Consider the following 17,661-nt stretch of genomic DNA (forward strand, 5'->3'; position numbering starts at 1 on the left):
CCCATGCTAATGGTGCAGAGCCTAAACCCAGGAACTGGGAGATCATGCCCTGAACCCAAATACAGGAATTGCGAGATCGAGATCGTGACCTGAGTTGAAATCAAGAGTCAGACGCTTAACCAACTGAACCACCCAGGCATCCCACCTAGGTCTTTCCTAAAGGAACATACCTGTAGAAAGTGACAGTAACAAAAAAAAATAGAACTTAAGGCACAATCAAGTTTAAAGAGGGTGAATAAGGTTAAAAAAAAAAACAAAAACCTCACTGTTAATGTTAATTAAAGGTTGCTTTAGATTATATCTAAAGCTAATAAATAGCCAACCCTGTAATATTAAGGATCATTTATTATGCAATTTCATATCTTCTTTCATCTTCTGAAGATCTACTCATTTTAAGAAAAATGGTTGCTTAATATTGATCAGAGACTAAGAAAGACTAAAAAAGGCACCTAATAAGAACAGATTACCTAAAATTCCAAGGCTTTTAGAAAAAAATCCTAGAGAGTGCAGCAATAATATTTTTGAGGGATTGATTGTAACAGATGTGATGGGTTTGAACCATAGTTGAACAATGCCCAGCAAAACAATGACTCTGGTTATCTAGAAACTGAAAATTACAATGACAAAGAGGTAAATAAATGATAAAAACAACCTATGTGTTCTATCAAATTATTTAAAATCTTTTACCATGAGTTAAATCTATAAAGGCTAGTAGTAATATGCCAGCTTGAGAAATATATTATGTAGGGAAAAGATCATGACTATACATGCTAAATGATAACCAATCATCCCAGGCTTACAAATAATAATTACCATGATACTATACTGAACCATTAGTTATGTATTAACTAACTAAATGAAGTAGAATATATTTCAATACCATATCCCATTTCATATATCTTTTTATTGCCCTTTTCCTTAAGAATAAGCATGAATATGGCAGTAAGATGACAAATGGAATTTTCTGTAGATTAACAGAAAAATAAAGTATAACATTTCTTCTCCGCATATTTCAAGCTGGAAAAAACAAAACCACATAAACACATGGATAAAAACTTAACCACCAAATCAGAATCTAATGAAGACGTATTAGGTGGAGACCCATCAATGTGCCATAAAAACACATGCAACCAAGTGTATACAAAAAGGAGAGAAATTAAGCTATAAAGAATAGAAGCATATGCAAGTATTATAGAAGTATTAGGTTGACTGACAAAAGTGGGTAGTTTTTTAATCAAGAGAAAAGTTAATAAAACAGAAGCTATCATTAAAAAAAGTTTTAAGAACATCACTGGATTTCAGTCCCATATGGGGACTGAAATTTCCTTAATTCTTTGCTGTTTTCTAGCAACACTGTGAAAATACATGTTATCTCCTCAAAGAAGATAACCAGACACTACAAGAAGATACACTGAGATCAACTGTAATTACTTTGGATAGTTTAGCAGTAGATCGTCTTTGTAAGTAGAAATTCATTTACCCTGTTTTTGTTTTGTTTTGTTTGTTTTAGAATTCCGCCTACTAGAACTAAGCTGACTGGAAAAAAGCTTTCATTAATCACCTCTGACATCCAGGGAAACCAAAACATATGAACAGGCAATGGTTTTGAGTTCTTATACAGTCTCAATTATGTGTTAGTCAACTCAAGCAACCATTATGTACTCAATAATAGGTATGACACAGGTCTGGACATCAGCAACACAATAAGCGGGCAGGCACAGGCAGCCTACTTATACTGATATTTTAGTATTAACATTCTTAAGAAGTATGGAAGATAGTAATGATATGTCTTCCTAACTAGAACTTTATAGTAGTGCTCTACTAGATTTATCTCTATTTTATTAACATCAAGACTGCAGAATAACACTGTCTTAAGAAATAACAGCGTAGTGTCACAGAGGGAAAGGAAATGTAGGATGCCAATGTGGGGATAAATTTCTAATTGCCAATGATTGTTGTGAATATAGTGATATTTTCCTGAGCATTAAAGCTTCTGTTGTAGGTAGCTACAGTAATAAAGAAAAAAGTTGTCTTGAAACTTTAAAATGTCATTGTTGTACACGATAATACGACAAAGTAAACAAAAGAAAAATTTTAAATATTGTTTTAAAAAACATTAGGGGAGAGGCACGAGGTTGCTTATTATTAAGTGCTTACAGAGTCGGATGCATTTTCAAAGCTGGTTACAATCATTACCACAGCACACCCTTGTGAGGTAAGTGTATTATCATCTGTGGTTCATAAATGAAAATGCCAGGCACTGAATCACTTGCCTAAGGAGAATGAGTCAACGTCAAGAGTCATAGTTGACCGACCTAACTTCTGACGGTCAGTCCAGGGCTTAGTCAGCGGGGCCCGGAGTGGCTTCCCTGGCTGGCACCTGGACTTAGGCTATTTCCGTTCACGTTAAAGCAGAATAGTGGAACTGAGAAGACAGAACTTTCAAATAATTTTTACTTCTACTCAAGATTTAGCCCTGTGCTCTTAATCTCAGGATTTAGGACAGGAAAAGCTGTCGGGTGCACTCCCCCTCCCCCAACCTGTGGCAACTGGGAACTGTGGACGGTTCTGCCACCCCCTTTCGCAGTGATGGCAATGAGTGACCACCAGCGTTAGCAGAGCCGGGGGACGGGGGAGGGTGGATTGCTTTAAACAACGACTCTCCATCGCCGCCTCTTTCGGAAAGCAAGAGAAAATGGTGGGAAGTTAAACAAAATTTAAATAAACAGACAACTTGTCCTAGGACCTCAACTAAGCAGATGAAACCTCATTGTGCGCGCTGAGTCTGCAGTTCCCAACTTTCCGGGGAAAATAGGAGGACAGGGCAACAAAGGGCACGGCAGCAATGTCTGGCAGTAAACGCTACAGCACCTATCCAGGCGGAAGAGCACAGGACTAAAAACCACGCACCGACTCGCTAGGGTCCGCAGCCGAGAACCGCGCACCCAGCTCACCAACCACGTGACAAGTCCTTTTTTTTTTTTTTTAAAACTTCTTTTCCCTTAAAAAAAAGAGAGGGAGAGTGAGTGAGCGAGAGAGACTCCACTTCCCAGAAGCCTCTTGTTACCCACGCAGCCGCAGTCTTGCGCAGGCGCCGCCAGGGCCAAACGGACACGTCGGTCACGTGAACAGTAGCCGGCCAATCCGGTTTGAATCTCATTTTTTTCTTCTCACCCCCCCTTCAGGAGCGGTTGTGCGATCAGATCGATCTAAGATGGCGACTGTGGAACCGGTGAGTATTGCCTTTGGCCCCCACCCCCACCGGTCCCCGCGCTCCGTCTCCCTTCGGACTAGGGGACCCCGCGGGACGGCGTTCCCGGCGCGCACGCTGCCTCTTGGTGCCCCCTCCCCCTCTTCTTGGGTCTGACCTCTCCGCGGGCAACTGGGGGCGCCCCGGCGACTGGCCGCGGCGGCGTGTAGCGCACACGTTCTGGTGGGGGCCCAAGAGCTGGGGGAGAGAGGTGGGGGAGGGGCGGCACGGCGCCTCCTGTGAAGCTGCGAGGTGGTCTACAAGGGTGGAGGGTGATCGGTACCCTGGGCTAGGTGTGTGGGGCTTGTGTCTTCGGGATAGAAGGGTGCAGGACTGGCTCCGAGCGGGCGCCGGGATCCGCAGGGAGGGTGGGCGGCAAGACGGCCTGGAATGAGATGGAAGAGGGAGCCCCGGAGTAGAATTTCCCTCCCTCTTTCCCTCCCGAGCTCCAGCCTGGGGGTTCGGGTGCCAGACGCGCGCGGGTCTTCCTTAGACCGGTGGGCCAGGGAGCCGGTGGGCGCGCGTTGCCAAAGGGTGGGTTGGGCGGGAGTGGTGCCGCCGCACGCGCGGAGAAGCTTCGACCTCGCCGAGGGGAGCCGAGAGGGGCAAGCGCATGTTACTCCAGCGCGCTCAAGAGTTGCCGGGGTTGGCGGCTGGGGAGGCGAGAAAGGTTTGGGGCGGGAAGGAGAACCTCGTGTAGCGCGGTAAAGCTTTCAGAGTAGGATGAAGGGTGGTGGTGGTGAGAAACGGGGATCACATTGTCCTCTCCCCTCCATGCTTGATACTGGGCTGTCATGGAGGAGGGAAGGGGGAGGAGCGAGGCCTACTGATCGCTGCTGCTGGTCTAGTTGCCGGCCGGACCTGCTGCGTTTCACACGCGCCTGTCTTCCATTCATTCATCCTTTTCGCTCTGCGCACGTCTCCAAGAATGCGGATGGGTCTTGATCCGTCTGTCTTTACGAGCCTTTGTCGTCTGAAAGATTTCTAAGGCACACTTTATTGGAAATAGGAACTTAACTTTAAAAATTGGTTTTCCATACTTTTTTTTTTTTTTTTTTTTTTTTTTTTTTTTTTTTTTACCCGTTCTACCGGCTTTCCTTTCAGTTTAGGCACCATCTTAAACTTAGTTAAAGCAAGCCGATCCCAGTACTTTGGTAGTTACCGCCCAAAGGAGAGAGGATATCTTTGTCGTAGTTTCGTTTGCCGGCACTGGCTCATTTACAGGCCTGGGTTGCTGTTTTAGGAATGTCACATCTAAGTGAAATTGTTTTAGAGGCATAATATGGAGTATTTTAACAACTAGAAGACTTGTGACACTCGAACCAGTTCTAGACCTTGGTTGCCAGATATTTGTGTGTATCTTTAATGGTAGTTTGTGATTTTTGATAATGACTTACCAGTTTGCTTTGACTTTTTACAGACTTTCATAGCTAGGTCAAAAATTAGCCATGGAAAGGCTTATAGAATACAAAAAGACTTATTTTTCATTACATTGATGTAAACTATCCTTAGCTTGTTGCCAGAATTTAAGACAGTTCTTCTGTTTGATTACTTGTTTTTTATTGGTACCAGTTTTCATTTATGTTTCTGAAAATTAGGTTGGCTGCAAAACTGTCTCTTAATTTTCTGATACAGTTAACTGACTTTGGAACATTCATGTTCCAAATAAAGGTATAGGATGAATATGAAAATACTCCCTTTTAACAAGTTTCCATATTCGCTTTTTACTGGATCTGCTTTCCTACCCACGGTAGTAGCATCATTAAAAAACATTACAGCTGATAATAGGAACAAGGCTAACATATCTGAGCTGTTAAATAATGTATTCTATGAAGTTTATCAGTAACATTTCAGCCTTTTGGATTTTGCAGAGCTATGCAGTTTTGTTTCAACAGCACAGAACTACAGAGTGTTGAAGGACTATTTTGAGTCAGTAAATATTTATAGCCTCTGTTATGTTTAGGAGGTTATACCAAATGTTCTTTAGGATACGGAGTTATACAAAATGTGATTCTATACCTTGTTCAGTGTAAACTCTTAAGGAACTTAATTCCCAGTGATGTGGTCAATGATAACAGTATAGTATTCATTCTGGTGCTGACCCAGGGAAATTTAGATACTGCATTTAAATTTGGGGAGTAGGGAACCTAAAAACCTAAAGTGTGTGAAAAGTGGAGAAAGCCAGTAGTAGTTTGAGGATGTTTGTAAAGTAGACTGATATATTCATTTTTAGTGAGAATGGCAAATTTTTAGTACTTTATTTTTTGTTAAAAAATTTTTTTTAATGTTTATTTTTGAGAAAGAGACCATGGGGGGGGGGAGGGGCAGAGAGAGGGAGACACAGAATCTGAAGTAGGCTCCAGGCTCTGAGCTGTCAGAACAGAGACCAACGCAGAGCTTGAACCCACAAACCGCGAGATCATGACCTGAGTTGAAGTCAGTTGCTTAACCGACTGAGCTACCCAGGCACCCCACATTTTTAGTACTTCTAATGCACCCTTTTCACAGGTTAGTCTCTTAGAATTCTTTGACGATTTTGAATAGTGGGTGTTTTTTTTTTTTTTTTTTAAAGCAGCCTATTAGTATCGATTACGATTGAGGTATTCCTGCTGAAGCCTCCAGAAACCGTATTTGTTCACTGCTACTTTAACTAGCTTGTGAGTTTCCTTATTGCTTTTCATTTGGGCATAATCATAAGCACTTAAAGAGCTATGGGCTTTTCTCGGTTGTCCCACCTTTCATAGGCATTTGGGGAATTTTTATCTGTGGAAATTAACACAAAATATCAGTCATTTTTCAGTTTGCTATTACTTGATTTTACTCAAGTGTGTGTAGGAGATCTTTTACATTAAGATGTAGCTTACAAATATTAAATTTGTTGAGAAGCTTGATAGGGCAAATTAATGGAAGCATTTTACCTCTTTACAGGTAATATGGCAAAATTTTGAACGTTGGGATCAATAGTGCATTCCTGTTATTCTGTTGGCACTTGAATTGTGACTAGGTCAAAATTAGACTCAATATTAGTCGTGAACATGGCAAGCAATTTCCCCGGGCCATTTTGCTTCCAGTGGGTCATGTTTCTTTGTAGCTTTATCTTCATTCCGCATTCTTAATTATTGGGCTGTTTTTTGACTTGTAGTTCTTTTTAAGGTAAGAGGTTGTTTTGTTTTTGTTTTAGTTGAAAGGGTATATAGTTTTACATGGTTTTTACATTTTTTAGATTTTTAAAACTACATTAATTTCATTAGTGGAATTAACTTGAACAGCTAATCCAATGTTTCCATTTTTATCCTTCAGAAACATGTATTGTACTGCGAAGAGTTTATTAAAAGTAAATAAGGCTTACACATGTATTGACAAATATGTTGTATATAATTCAGTGTTTTTGGTTAATCAGAGACTGATTGACAAGCAGACCTTGCAAATTAATATGCTTTTTAAAAATGTTCATTTTTGAGAGAGTGCTTGATTGTGAGGGAGGGGCCGAGAGAAGAGACAGAAGCAGGTTCCAGGCCCTCAGTGCAGACAGAGCCCCATGTGGGGCTTGAGCTCATGAATTATGACCTGAGCCAAAGTTGGTCACTTAACCAACTGAGCTGCCCAGGTACCCCCCCATACATATTTTTGCCTTAATCAAAAAACCCACTACATGTATCAAAGTTCATTCATGAACCAAATAAATTTGGTTCTGTTTATATTTCAAATTTCACTTTTATACTTTGAATTAATATTGTGCATAATTATTTGACTTAGAGAAATCCAATTTAGAAGGCAGACATAGTCTATACACTGAAGTTGCAGAGAATACAATGTTAAATGAATTAGGTAAGCCTAATCCAATTTGGACAGCAAATTCTAGGCAAAATTTAAAAATATGTAGTTTAACTAAGGTAAAGAATGTACAAGTACCTGGATGTAACAAGGACCTTATGAAGTGGTTGTTCTAGCAATGGTAATTTCTACTTTTCGTTCTTTGCTACTACTACTGGAAATTTCCTAGCCCTTCTGGTACCTGTGAGTTTTTCCATCTTTGTAATAGAGGCTTTCTGGAGAAATGGAAATGAGCATGGGTTGTAGTCTAATTTTAATATCTGTGTGACCTTGACTGGGATTTCTAAGTCTAGTTGAAAGAATGGGAATACGAAGATATCTTCCAATGATTTTGATTTTCAAATGCAGTATTCAGAGGTTATGAAGTTGTGTCAAGTTCATAATGTCAGTTATGAAGAACTGGATAAAGTTAATATTCCATGAATGTGTTGCATGCAAGTGTATCCATGCATAATGTATATACTCACCTTTTTCTTTCTGTGCTAAGAAATTCACATAGCTCCCTTTTGATTAGCAATCCTTGGCCAATAGCAAGAAATGCAAAGCTTATGATCTACAACCCTCAGATACTCTTCCTACTCCTATCTCTATCGTAAAAATCACTAGTGTTCCTTCAAAAGTTCTATTTGGAGAAAAAAGAAGGGATCACTTTTGACTTTCAGGTACGTGGGAATGTGGTTGGAAAATAAGTTTTTTTTTTCCCAGTTGGAATGTTTGATACATTATTCCATAGAAACAGTGGGAAGCTGTAATTTAGTCACATTGTTCAGTAAATTTCTGTGGAATTAGGACAAATGTGACTAACGTTGAATTTCCAGGGATACGGATTTAGAGTTCTAAGCAACTGACCATAAAAATGACCTATAAACACAACCTATTTGTGTGATTTTTAATGTAGGCAGATTTTTATTTCTTAATAATAGCTAACATACAGCACTAATATATATCAGGCACCATACTATGTGCTTTGCATATATTAATTCATTTAATCCTACAGCAACCCTATGAGGTAGATATTATTCTTAATTCAGATGAGGAAACCAAGGCACAAAGAGATTAGGTAACTTTGTGTGACTAACTTGGTGAAGATCACACAGCTAATAAATGGTGGGGTGGAGTTCAAACTAAAGCAGCCGGATTCCAGAGTATGCATTCTTAACCATGACACTGTCTCTCCGTGTTATGTGTTTTCCTTATTTGACCTGGGAAAATTAATTTGAGAAACTTACTAGATATTTTGCTGCAGCTGTAAAAGAAGATGTGCGGATATTTTAGGCCCTTTTGTGCAGTGTTTGGTAACTGATGACCGAAGTACAGAATCATAAGGAAATAGCACTGTGGTTTCTGAATGCAAGGACTAAACAAGTAGTTATACATAAGGTTATATTTTAGTAACTGGTCCAGAACATTTTGGATAGATTTCTGAAGAAAGCAAATGGACATTTCCCTCCTCCCCCTTTTCATTTGATTTCTGGACCTTGTCAATTCAAATGATTTGCCAGTTAAAATATTTTGCTAGTGAAAACAGTATTAGTAAGTTTTTAAAAATTTGTGAATATGGAATTTACTCTTAACTACTTTTGTACTGTTAGTAATTTTGGTGAATGGTCTGGCCAAGAGTTAAGCGGTTGTTTTGAAAAACTTTGAATGTATGTTGCTAGTCTTAAAAGCTAAATTGTTTGAGTAAGGTAGTAGGAAGACCATAAGATTTCTTTGAAACTCATGGCTTTGCAGTAATTGTTAAAGACTTCATTTTATTAAAAAGTATATTTTTTATTTATTTTTTTTAACGTTTATTTATTTTTGAGACAGAGAGAGACAGAGCATGAACGGGGGAGGGTCAGAGAGAGGGAGACACAGAATCTGAAACAGGCTCCAGGCTCTGAGCTGTCAGCACAGAGCCCAGCGCAGGGCTCGAACTCACGGACCACAAGATCATGACCTGAGCTGAAGTTGGCCGCTTGCCGACTGAGCCACCCAGGCGCCCCAAAAAAGTTTTTTTTTTTTAAATGTTTATTCATTTTTGAATGGGGGGAGGGACAAAGAGAGAGAGAATCCAAAGCAGGCTCCAGGCTCTGAGCTATCAGCGCAGAGCCCGATGTGGGGCTCAAACTCACGGACTGAGAGATCATGACCCAAGCCCAAGTCCGATGCTTAATCTACTGAGCCACCCAGGTGCCCCTATTTTAATTTTTTTTTTAAAGAGAGCAGGGGAGGTATGGGGGGCGGGGGAGAGAATCTCAAACAGGCTCCACACTGAATGTGGATTGGGGACTTTATCTCAAAACCTTGAGATCAGGACCTGAGCCAAAATCCAGAGTCGGACAGACGGACACTCCATCAATTGAGCCACCCAGGTGCCCCTGCAGTAATTGTTAGAGTTAAAACATGTATTTGCATGTTTTTAGCTATTTTAAACTGGTTACTGTAAAGTGCTATACAGAAATTAAGTATAATCTTTCTGTGCTCTTATTATAGTGACAGTCAATAAGATTTTTATATTTATGTGAATTAATGTTAGTATTGCTGTGAAGAATTTTTGTGAGGTTTTACATGGTCATCTTAGGGCAGCACCTTATGCAGCCACAAAGTCTGATAACTTCCAAGTATTAACTAAGGGAAGAAAATTTGATATTTTAATGGAAAGATGAAATGTACATCTTTTTCTTGTAGTTTTTTCCCTAATGCTCTCAATATTTTGGGATAAATAATAGGTGGGAAATTCATATTTCAAGTAATATTTGTTTGTTTTTCTGCCAAGGTCACATAGTTCCTAAGTGAGGGAACTTGAACTCAAACCCAGGTCCTGGCCCCAAGCTCTATTACTTTCCTGTTCAAAAAAAGAAACAAATTCAACCAAGACTAGAAAGTCCCAACTCTTTACTTTCAGTAAAACTCTTACCTTAAGCATAAAATAGCTGCATAGATCATCCTTATGCACAAATAAATATAAAATCCTGTTTTTGAAACGATGTACCAGATGATTCATGGGTTATGGCATGGAGTAATGTGGTTTTGTTTTGTTTTTCATTTGAATTGGTACATTGTATTTTTAAATAACATTTAGGATTGTAAAATCTCTTTTGGATGTTGGTTTATAGATAATTGCATTTAGTTTTATTTTTTTATAACTTTTTTCTTGAATTAGTAATATATGCTCATGGTCCAAAATTCAGATGGGTCCCTTTAGCAGTGAAGCCTATGACCTCATTGTCAGAATAATGTTTTTAAATGCCTTAAAGAAAATATGTAGAATTATAGGGGAAACTGATTGTATTGAATTACAGTAAGGATTAAGTGAGTTAAAATGAAACATTAAGGATGATGCCTGGCACAGGGTAAGTCCTGTCTTTTTTATTGCAGAAAACCTATGTTCTACCTATATTCTCCAGCCACCTAGTTTCCCTTCCCAAAGCATTCACACTGTTGGTCGGTTTTTATTTTATTTATTTTTTTAACTTAATTTTTTTTTTTTTTTTACATTTTATTTATTTTTGAGAGAGAGAGAGAGAGAGAGAGAGAGAGAGAGACTGAGCACAAGTGGGGGAGGGGCAGAGAAAGAGAGACACGCACATACACAGAATCCGAAGCAGGCTCCAGGCTCTGAGCTATCAGCACAGAGCCCGATGTAGGGCTCAAACTCACAAACCATGAGATCAAGACCTGAGCTGAAGTCGGACACTTAACCGACTGAGCCCCCCACGGGCCCCAATCAGTTTTTATTTTTTGAGGATTCTTCTAGATATGGGCTGTCCAAGAGAACTTTCCATGATGGTGGAAATGTTCTCTCTCTCTGAGCTGTTCAGTACGGTAGCCACTAGCCCCACATGCCTATTGAGCACTTGAAATGTCACTAATTCAACCAAGGAAGTGAATTTTATGTTGTTATTTTTTAAATGTTTATTGAGAGAGAGAGAGAGATAGCATGAGCCAGGGGAGGTGCAGAGAGAGGGTGGGGAAGAGCATCCCAAGCAGGCTATGCACTGTCAGCGTAGAGCCCGATGTGGGCTAGATTCCATGAACTGTGAGATCATGACCTGAGCCAAAAGCAAGAGTTAGACGCTTGACCTACTGAGCCACCCAGACACCCCTAAACCAAGGAAGTGAATTTTAAACTTCATTCAACTTTTTTTTTTTTAATTTTTTTTTTTTCAACATTTATTTATTTTTGGGACAGAGAGAGACAGAGCATGAACGGGGGAGGGGCAGAGAGAGAGGGAGACACAGAATCGGAAACAGGCTCCAGGCTCTGAGCCATCAGCCCAGAACCTGACACGGGGCTCGAACTCACGGACCAAGAGATCGTGACCTGGCTGAAGTCGGACGCTTAACTGACTGCGCCACCCAGGCGCCCCTTCATTCAACTTTAAATGTAATTTTAATTACTTGAAATTTAATTTCATATATAGCTAGTGGCTACCAAATTGGACAGTATAGCTCTAGTCTAGATACACCTGATGTATACATACACATATGCATATTGTAATTGGCTTAACTTTGTAAGGTTCAACTGGATATGACTAGTTTGGTTAAAGAAATTATTTAATTTTATCCTAGGGAAACTTCTGTCTGTATTTAAACTTTCAAAGGCAATTATTTGCTCTTGTATAGATAATTAAAATTGTCCCGTAGCCTTTTTTTGCTGTTTAAAAAAATGTGTGTGAGTAGACAGTACTTTATGTTCAAAATTCACATTTTGTACAAAAGAGTATATGATGAAGTCTGTTTTCTCTAGTTGATCCCATCCAGGTGAATCACCTTTAGAGGCAGCCAGCATTGTCATTTCCTGACTTTCCATAGAGATTTGTGTGTGTGTGTGTGTGTGTGTGTGTGTGTGTGTGTAAGTAAACAGGATGTACATATATATTTTTTAAATAACAGTAGTCAACTATATATGCTATTCTGGCACATTATGTTTTTCACTTAATAACTGGTGTTTTAGAGTGTTGTATATCAGCACATAAAGGTTTCACTTTTTTTTTCTGATGGTGTGTATTGCATAATTTGGTCTTAAACATAGTTATTTCTTTATTGATCAATATTTGGGTTGTTTCCAGCAATTTGTGAAATTTCCAACAGTCCGTGGTGAGTAGCCTTTTATCTGTATCATTTCCATGCATGAGGTAGTATAGTTGCAAGGTAAATGTTTTGGCAATAAATTGAAATTTTAAAAACTCTACTGGTTAGGGGTGCCTGGATGGCTCAATCAGTAGAGTGTTTGACTTCTGCTCAGGTCATGATCTCAACGGTTTGTGGGTTCAAGCCCTGTGTCTGTGCTAACAGCTCATAGCTTGGAGCCTGCTTCGGATTCTGTGTCTCCCTCCCTCTCTGCCCCTCCCCGCCGCTCTTGCTTTGCCTTTCTGTCTCAAAAATAAATGAACATTAAAAAAAACAAAACTGGTTAGATAAAACAGTTTGTGACTATAGTTTGGGCTATATATATATATATATTTTTAGAGCTACCCTCCCTTTCTATTTGTGAACGGTTTATTTGTAGAAAACAAAAGATACACATCCGTATAAGTTTTAGAGTAATAAACTGAAGACCTATATACTCATCACCTAAGGCATCATCATGTCTTTATGATGGCTTCAGCTTCCTGGAATCTCTACAAAAGCCTCTCTTGGGGAAACCAGTGGGCCAGGCAGAGAACTCTCAGGAGAGTGGTTGTATGTTGTTTTAAAAGTAGATTAAAGGTGAACTCCTGGTGTGAAATTTGTAGCTGTTCTAAGGAGCAGTGCACAAAGGAGGGAAAAGGAGCTTTGTTAACACATGGTTAAGGTGAGTTAAGTATAGATAAAAGTCTGGGCCAGACAAACCATGGCAATCAGTGTTTTGTTTGTTGTTTTTTTTAAGGGTAGAATAATAAGCATTTTTATCATTATAGCCATCAAATGAAGAATGTAGCCTGAATGCATTGCTCCAATCTGGATGTTGCTCTCTATATCTGGTGCACACCTGTCTTTGACTATGCTCGTGACTCCTCTCATCTGACTTCCTTGGTGTGCCTCTCCATTTGCCATGTTCCTTGTTGTCTTATTTGGATTCTTATTTCATTTTGGTAGATCAAATCTCCACTAATTTTTTGAGAAAAGATACATGAGAAAGATTTTTGAGACCTTGCATACTAAGCAATATCATGTCTGTAGTTTGGGTGTATGTAGAATTCTTTTCTTCAGAATTTTAGTCATTCCAGGTCATCTGTTGTGACTGTTAAGTCAGAAATTATTCTGATGACTACTTTTTTTTTCTTTTTTCTTTTGTTTTGTACGTGTGTGTGTGTGTGTGACCATTTCCCCTACTTTTTTTTTTTGTCCCCATTTCACAATGACATGCTTTATTAGTATGAGTGTTTTCATCCATTGTGCTAGGTACGCATTGTACTTTTTTAATGTGGCAACTCCTGTCCATCACTTCAAATTTATTTGTGATTCTCCTCTTCCCAGTTTCTCTTTGAAACAGTTATTCATTCAGATATTGGATCTCCTAGCCTGGTTCTCTGACTTTTTTTTTTTTTTCCAGTTTAAATCCTGCTTTCATTTTCTCTTTGTATTTTCTGGGAAGTTTATTTTCCAACATTTTCTGTGTCATAATTTTAATTTCTAGATGTTCTTTCTGGTTTTCTGAATGTTCACTTTTATAGCTTCCTGTAATTGTGATGCAACATTTTAACCTTTTGAGGATATAATAGGTATGCATTTTTAAAGACATTTTCTTTTCTCTGCCTGCTTCCTCCAAGTTGCTTAATTTTCTTTTTTGTTTTTGAACTCATGGCAGCAGTCCTAGTAAGGTAGAGGGAGGGAATTGAGGGATCTAGTTATTTTTCAAATAGCTTTCACCAAATTCTCCTTAATTTACTTCATCTCCTTCCTAGTTTTAAAGGTGCTGCCAGCTTTTGAGACTTAAGGATCTAGCTGTGTACGTTGATAAGTAATCACTTGTCCATTCTGTGTTCCAGTTCTTTTCTTTTTTTCCTTGCACTTTCTATAGTTGTGGACTTAGAAAAAAAATGTCATCATTTTAGTGAGATTTTGAGAAGGAACAAAATTCAAATCCTATAGATGGATTACTGAATAGTGACAGATCACTGGAATAGACTGAACAGTCCAGAAGTAGACTCAAGTATATATTTTGTTGTAGTAAATTTGGAACATTTAGATCTGTGGGGTGGGGGTGGGGGGGGATAAAAGTCATCTGTAATGGCAACTAGGGTTTCTTTGGTATTATTTTGGTTTACTTGTTTGTGGATTCTTTTCTTCTCACTACATCTCTTTGTACCTCTTTTTTCCTTTTTTTATTTTATTTTTTTTAATTTTTTTAACGTTTATTTATTTTTGGGACAGAGAGAGACAGAGCATGAACGGGGGAGGGGCAGAGAGAGAGGGAGACACAGAATTGGAAACAGGCTCCAGGCTCTGAGCCATCAGCCCAGAGCCCGACGCGGGGCTCGAACTCACGGACCGCGAGATCGTGACCTGGCTGAAGTCGGATGCTTAACCGACTGCGCCACCCAGGCGCCCCATCCTTTTTTTAAAAAAAAATTGTTGATTTACTTTTGAGAGAGTGCATACATGAGAGGGGCAGAGAGAGGGGTAGCCTGAGGATTCCAAGGGGGCTTTGCACAGACAGCAACAGCCCCAATGCTGGGCTTGAACCCACAAACTGCGAGATCATGACCTGAGCTGACGTTGGACACTCAGCCGAGCCACCCAGGAGCCCCTTTTCTTTTCCTTTTAAATAGAGTATTTTTAGAGCAGTTTTTAGGTTCACCACAAAATTGAGAAGAAGGTGCAGAGAGTTCTGGTGTATCTCCTGCTTCCATATGCACAGCCTCCCCCACTATCAACATCCCACACCAGAGCAGCACATTTGTTACACCAGATGACCTGTGTGGACACATCATTGTCCCCTCAAGTCTTTAGTTTACATTAGGGTTCATTCTTGGTGTTCTACAATTGTTGGGTTTAGAAAAATACATAATGACATGTATTTATCATTATAGTGTCACACAGAAGTAGTTTCACTAAAATACTCTGTTCTTTGCTTTTTCAACCCTCCCTCCTAATACCTGGCAACTACTAATCTTTTTACTGCCTCCATAGTTTTTTTGCCTTTTCCAGAATGTCCTATAGTTGGAATCATATCTTTTCAGATTGGCTTCTTTCACTTAGTAATATACATTTATGGTTCCTCCATGTCTTTTCACAGTTTTTGATAGCCCATTTTTTGTGTGTGCAGAACCAATATTGCATTGTCTGGATGTACCACAGTTTATTTAGGACTTCTTAAATTAAAAAGTGTGTCCCCTCCACCAATAAAGTAAAGTGCTCCTTGTTTATACCCTTCTGTAATCTACCTTTTCCCACATTTACGTTAGCATTTTAAAATCATTTTCTCAGCATTACTTTTAGTGCCTACGTCGTAAACACCATGATGTATCTGTTACCTTTTGGTTGTATCTTTTGTTTTATGTTGTCTCTACTTTTTATTTGCTAACATAAGAATATATAAAACTGTTAGTGTTCTGATACTTTGAAGAAATCTTTTAGACGTATAAAGAATATAGCTCTTTTTATATTTGAAAGCTTGATAGTTCACAAGCTCAGTAAGTGGAAGGATATACTCTATAAACCTGGGGACATTTGAAAACTGTCCCTATGGTTTTCTAATTTTTTGAAAGAAATATAAGTTGATTTCTTTTGGAAGATAATTTAAATAGTAAGTCTAGTTTTCTTACTAAAATTATAGTTGGTGTGCCTGGAAGGCTCAGTTGGTAGAGCATGTGCGTGTTGATCTCAGGGTTATGAGTTCGAGCTCCCTATTGGCAGTAGAGCTTACCTTAAAAAAAAAAAAAAGCTATAATTATATTATATTACATATATATGTATATATACGTATATATGTATCTGTAATATAATATTAATCTTTAGCTTTTAACATTATAGAATTTTTTTTTAAGTTTATTTATTCATTTTGACCAACTGAGCCACCCAGGCGCCCCTAACATTAATAGAACTTTTAAAAAACATGTAGAATTTAGAAAGAATTCAGCTGCTGGTTTAACTGTGCCATGTAAAGATTGATTTTTTTAAGTTTATTTATTGTTATTTTTTTAATGTTTATTTTTGAGGGCGGGGGGCGGGATAGAGGTTCCAAGCGGATTCTGTGCTGATAGCTGATAGCTGCTGATTAGGTGAGGCTCAGACTTATGAACCATGAGATCATGACCTGAGCCAAAATCAGTGCTCAACTGAGCCACCCAGGCACCCCAAAGTTTATTTATTTATTTTGAGAGAGAGAGGAAATCCCAAGCAGGCTTCGTGCTGTCAGTGTGGAGCCTGACATGGGGCTTGAACCCAAGAACCATGAGATCATAACCTGAACTAAAACCAAGAGTTGTGCACTTAACTGATGAGACACAGGTGCCCCAAGATTGATTTTTAAACTAACATTCAGTGTCATTACGTTTTGTTATAGTTTTAAAAGCAATAAACTTAAAAAGAAGCAGCAGTTAAATTCTTTAAAACGTTTGCCTTTCAGATTGTAATTTTGAGCTTTAAAGAATAATTGAAATAGAAATTATCATGCTACTGGAACCAGTGTAATTTTGTGCAGTGAAAATGCTTGTCTTAACATCATTTTAATGTTATTTGAAGTACTTTTTAATTTTGTGTAATGTTTAACTTCTATAAATTTCCTTAGTTATTGTAAAGTAGGAGTCTCTGGTAGCCTTTGGTTTAAATAGCACTGACATTTAAATTTTATCATTAGCCTGTTGTCATTCTAGATCACACATGTTTATTTATGTCTCTATCATCATGCTTTCGTTTCTGAATTTGAGATCTTGTCCTAAGCAACATAAGATGTGCAGAGTAATTTGGGTGTTAGGTTATCTTAAAAGAAACAAGGTGCCTACAACTCTTTCTAGTGAAGAGTTAAAGACATATGCATCCCGGGCGCCTGGGTGGCTCAGTCGGTTAAGCGTCTGACTTCGGCTCAGGTCATGATCTCGCGGTTCGTGAGTTCAAGCCCTGCGTCGGGCTCTGTGCTGACAGCTCAGAGCCTGGAGCCTGTTTCCGATTCTGTCTCCCTCTCTCTGACCCTCCCCCGTTCATGCTCTGTCTCTCTCTGTCTCAAAAATAAAAGTTTAAAAAAAAAAAGACATATGCATCCAAGTTTTGAAATTGTATTCCAGAAGATCAGAAATTCAAGTGTGGCCTGTAGGGATTTTTTTTTTTTTTAATATGCGTAAAATGTGGTTAAGTATACCTTGCTGTCTATTCAGAGATAGCCTTTTTTTTTTTTTTTAAGCTGTAGAGCAGCAAACTTAATCAACTCTGTTCACTGAAAAGTTTAGTGCTAGTCATTAATTTTAGTGAGGTAACTAGGTTATTGTTACTCAAATAGATTGAACACCTATTAAATTTTGCAGCACTTTTAGATACGACACAGTTTGTACAAATCATTACAGCTCTTCCCGTCTATACCTCTGCTTCAAGTATTTTTTGTTGTGTAGATGTCATTTTACATCAATTGAGAAGAATATTAAAATAAGTAATGTCTTTTGAATTGGAAT

General features: G+C 38.7%; 1 protein-coding gene and 1 long non-coding RNA gene across 2 annotated transcripts in view; one reads left to right on the forward strand and one right to left on the reverse strand.

Moving 5' to 3' along the window:
• Window positions 1-1,347: 1,347 nt before the first annotated feature.
• EIF4E (eukaryotic translation initiation factor 4E) overlaps window positions 1,348-17,661 on the forward strand; it is a 49,884-nt gene continuing 33,570 nt past the window's right edge. The window contains exons 1-2 of the mRNA XM_086704526.1: window positions 1,348-1,460; window positions 3,186-3,232. Of these exons, the coding sequence (XP_086560652.1) occupies window positions 3,215-3,232 (18 nt within the window). The 5' untranslated portion in view covers window positions 1,348-1,460; window positions 3,186-3,214. The remainder of the gene's footprint in view (window positions 1,461-3,185; window positions 3,233-17,661) is intronic.
• Window positions 2,726-17,661, reverse strand: part of LOC147581864 (uncharacterized) — a 37,165-nt gene continuing 22,229 nt past the window's right edge. Inside the window, exon 2 of the long non-coding RNA XR_015250339.1 lies at window positions 2,726-4,234. This is a non-coding gene — a long non-coding RNA (uncharacterized LOC147581864). The remainder of the gene's footprint in view (window positions 4,235-17,661) is intronic.

Source organism: Puma concolor, chromosome B1, assembly GCF_028749965.1.
Source record: "Puma concolor isolate L17-30 chromosome B1, mPumCon1.1.hap2, whole genome shotgun sequence".
Taxonomy (NCBI): Eukaryota; Metazoa; Chordata; class Mammalia; order Carnivora; family Felidae; genus Puma; species Puma concolor.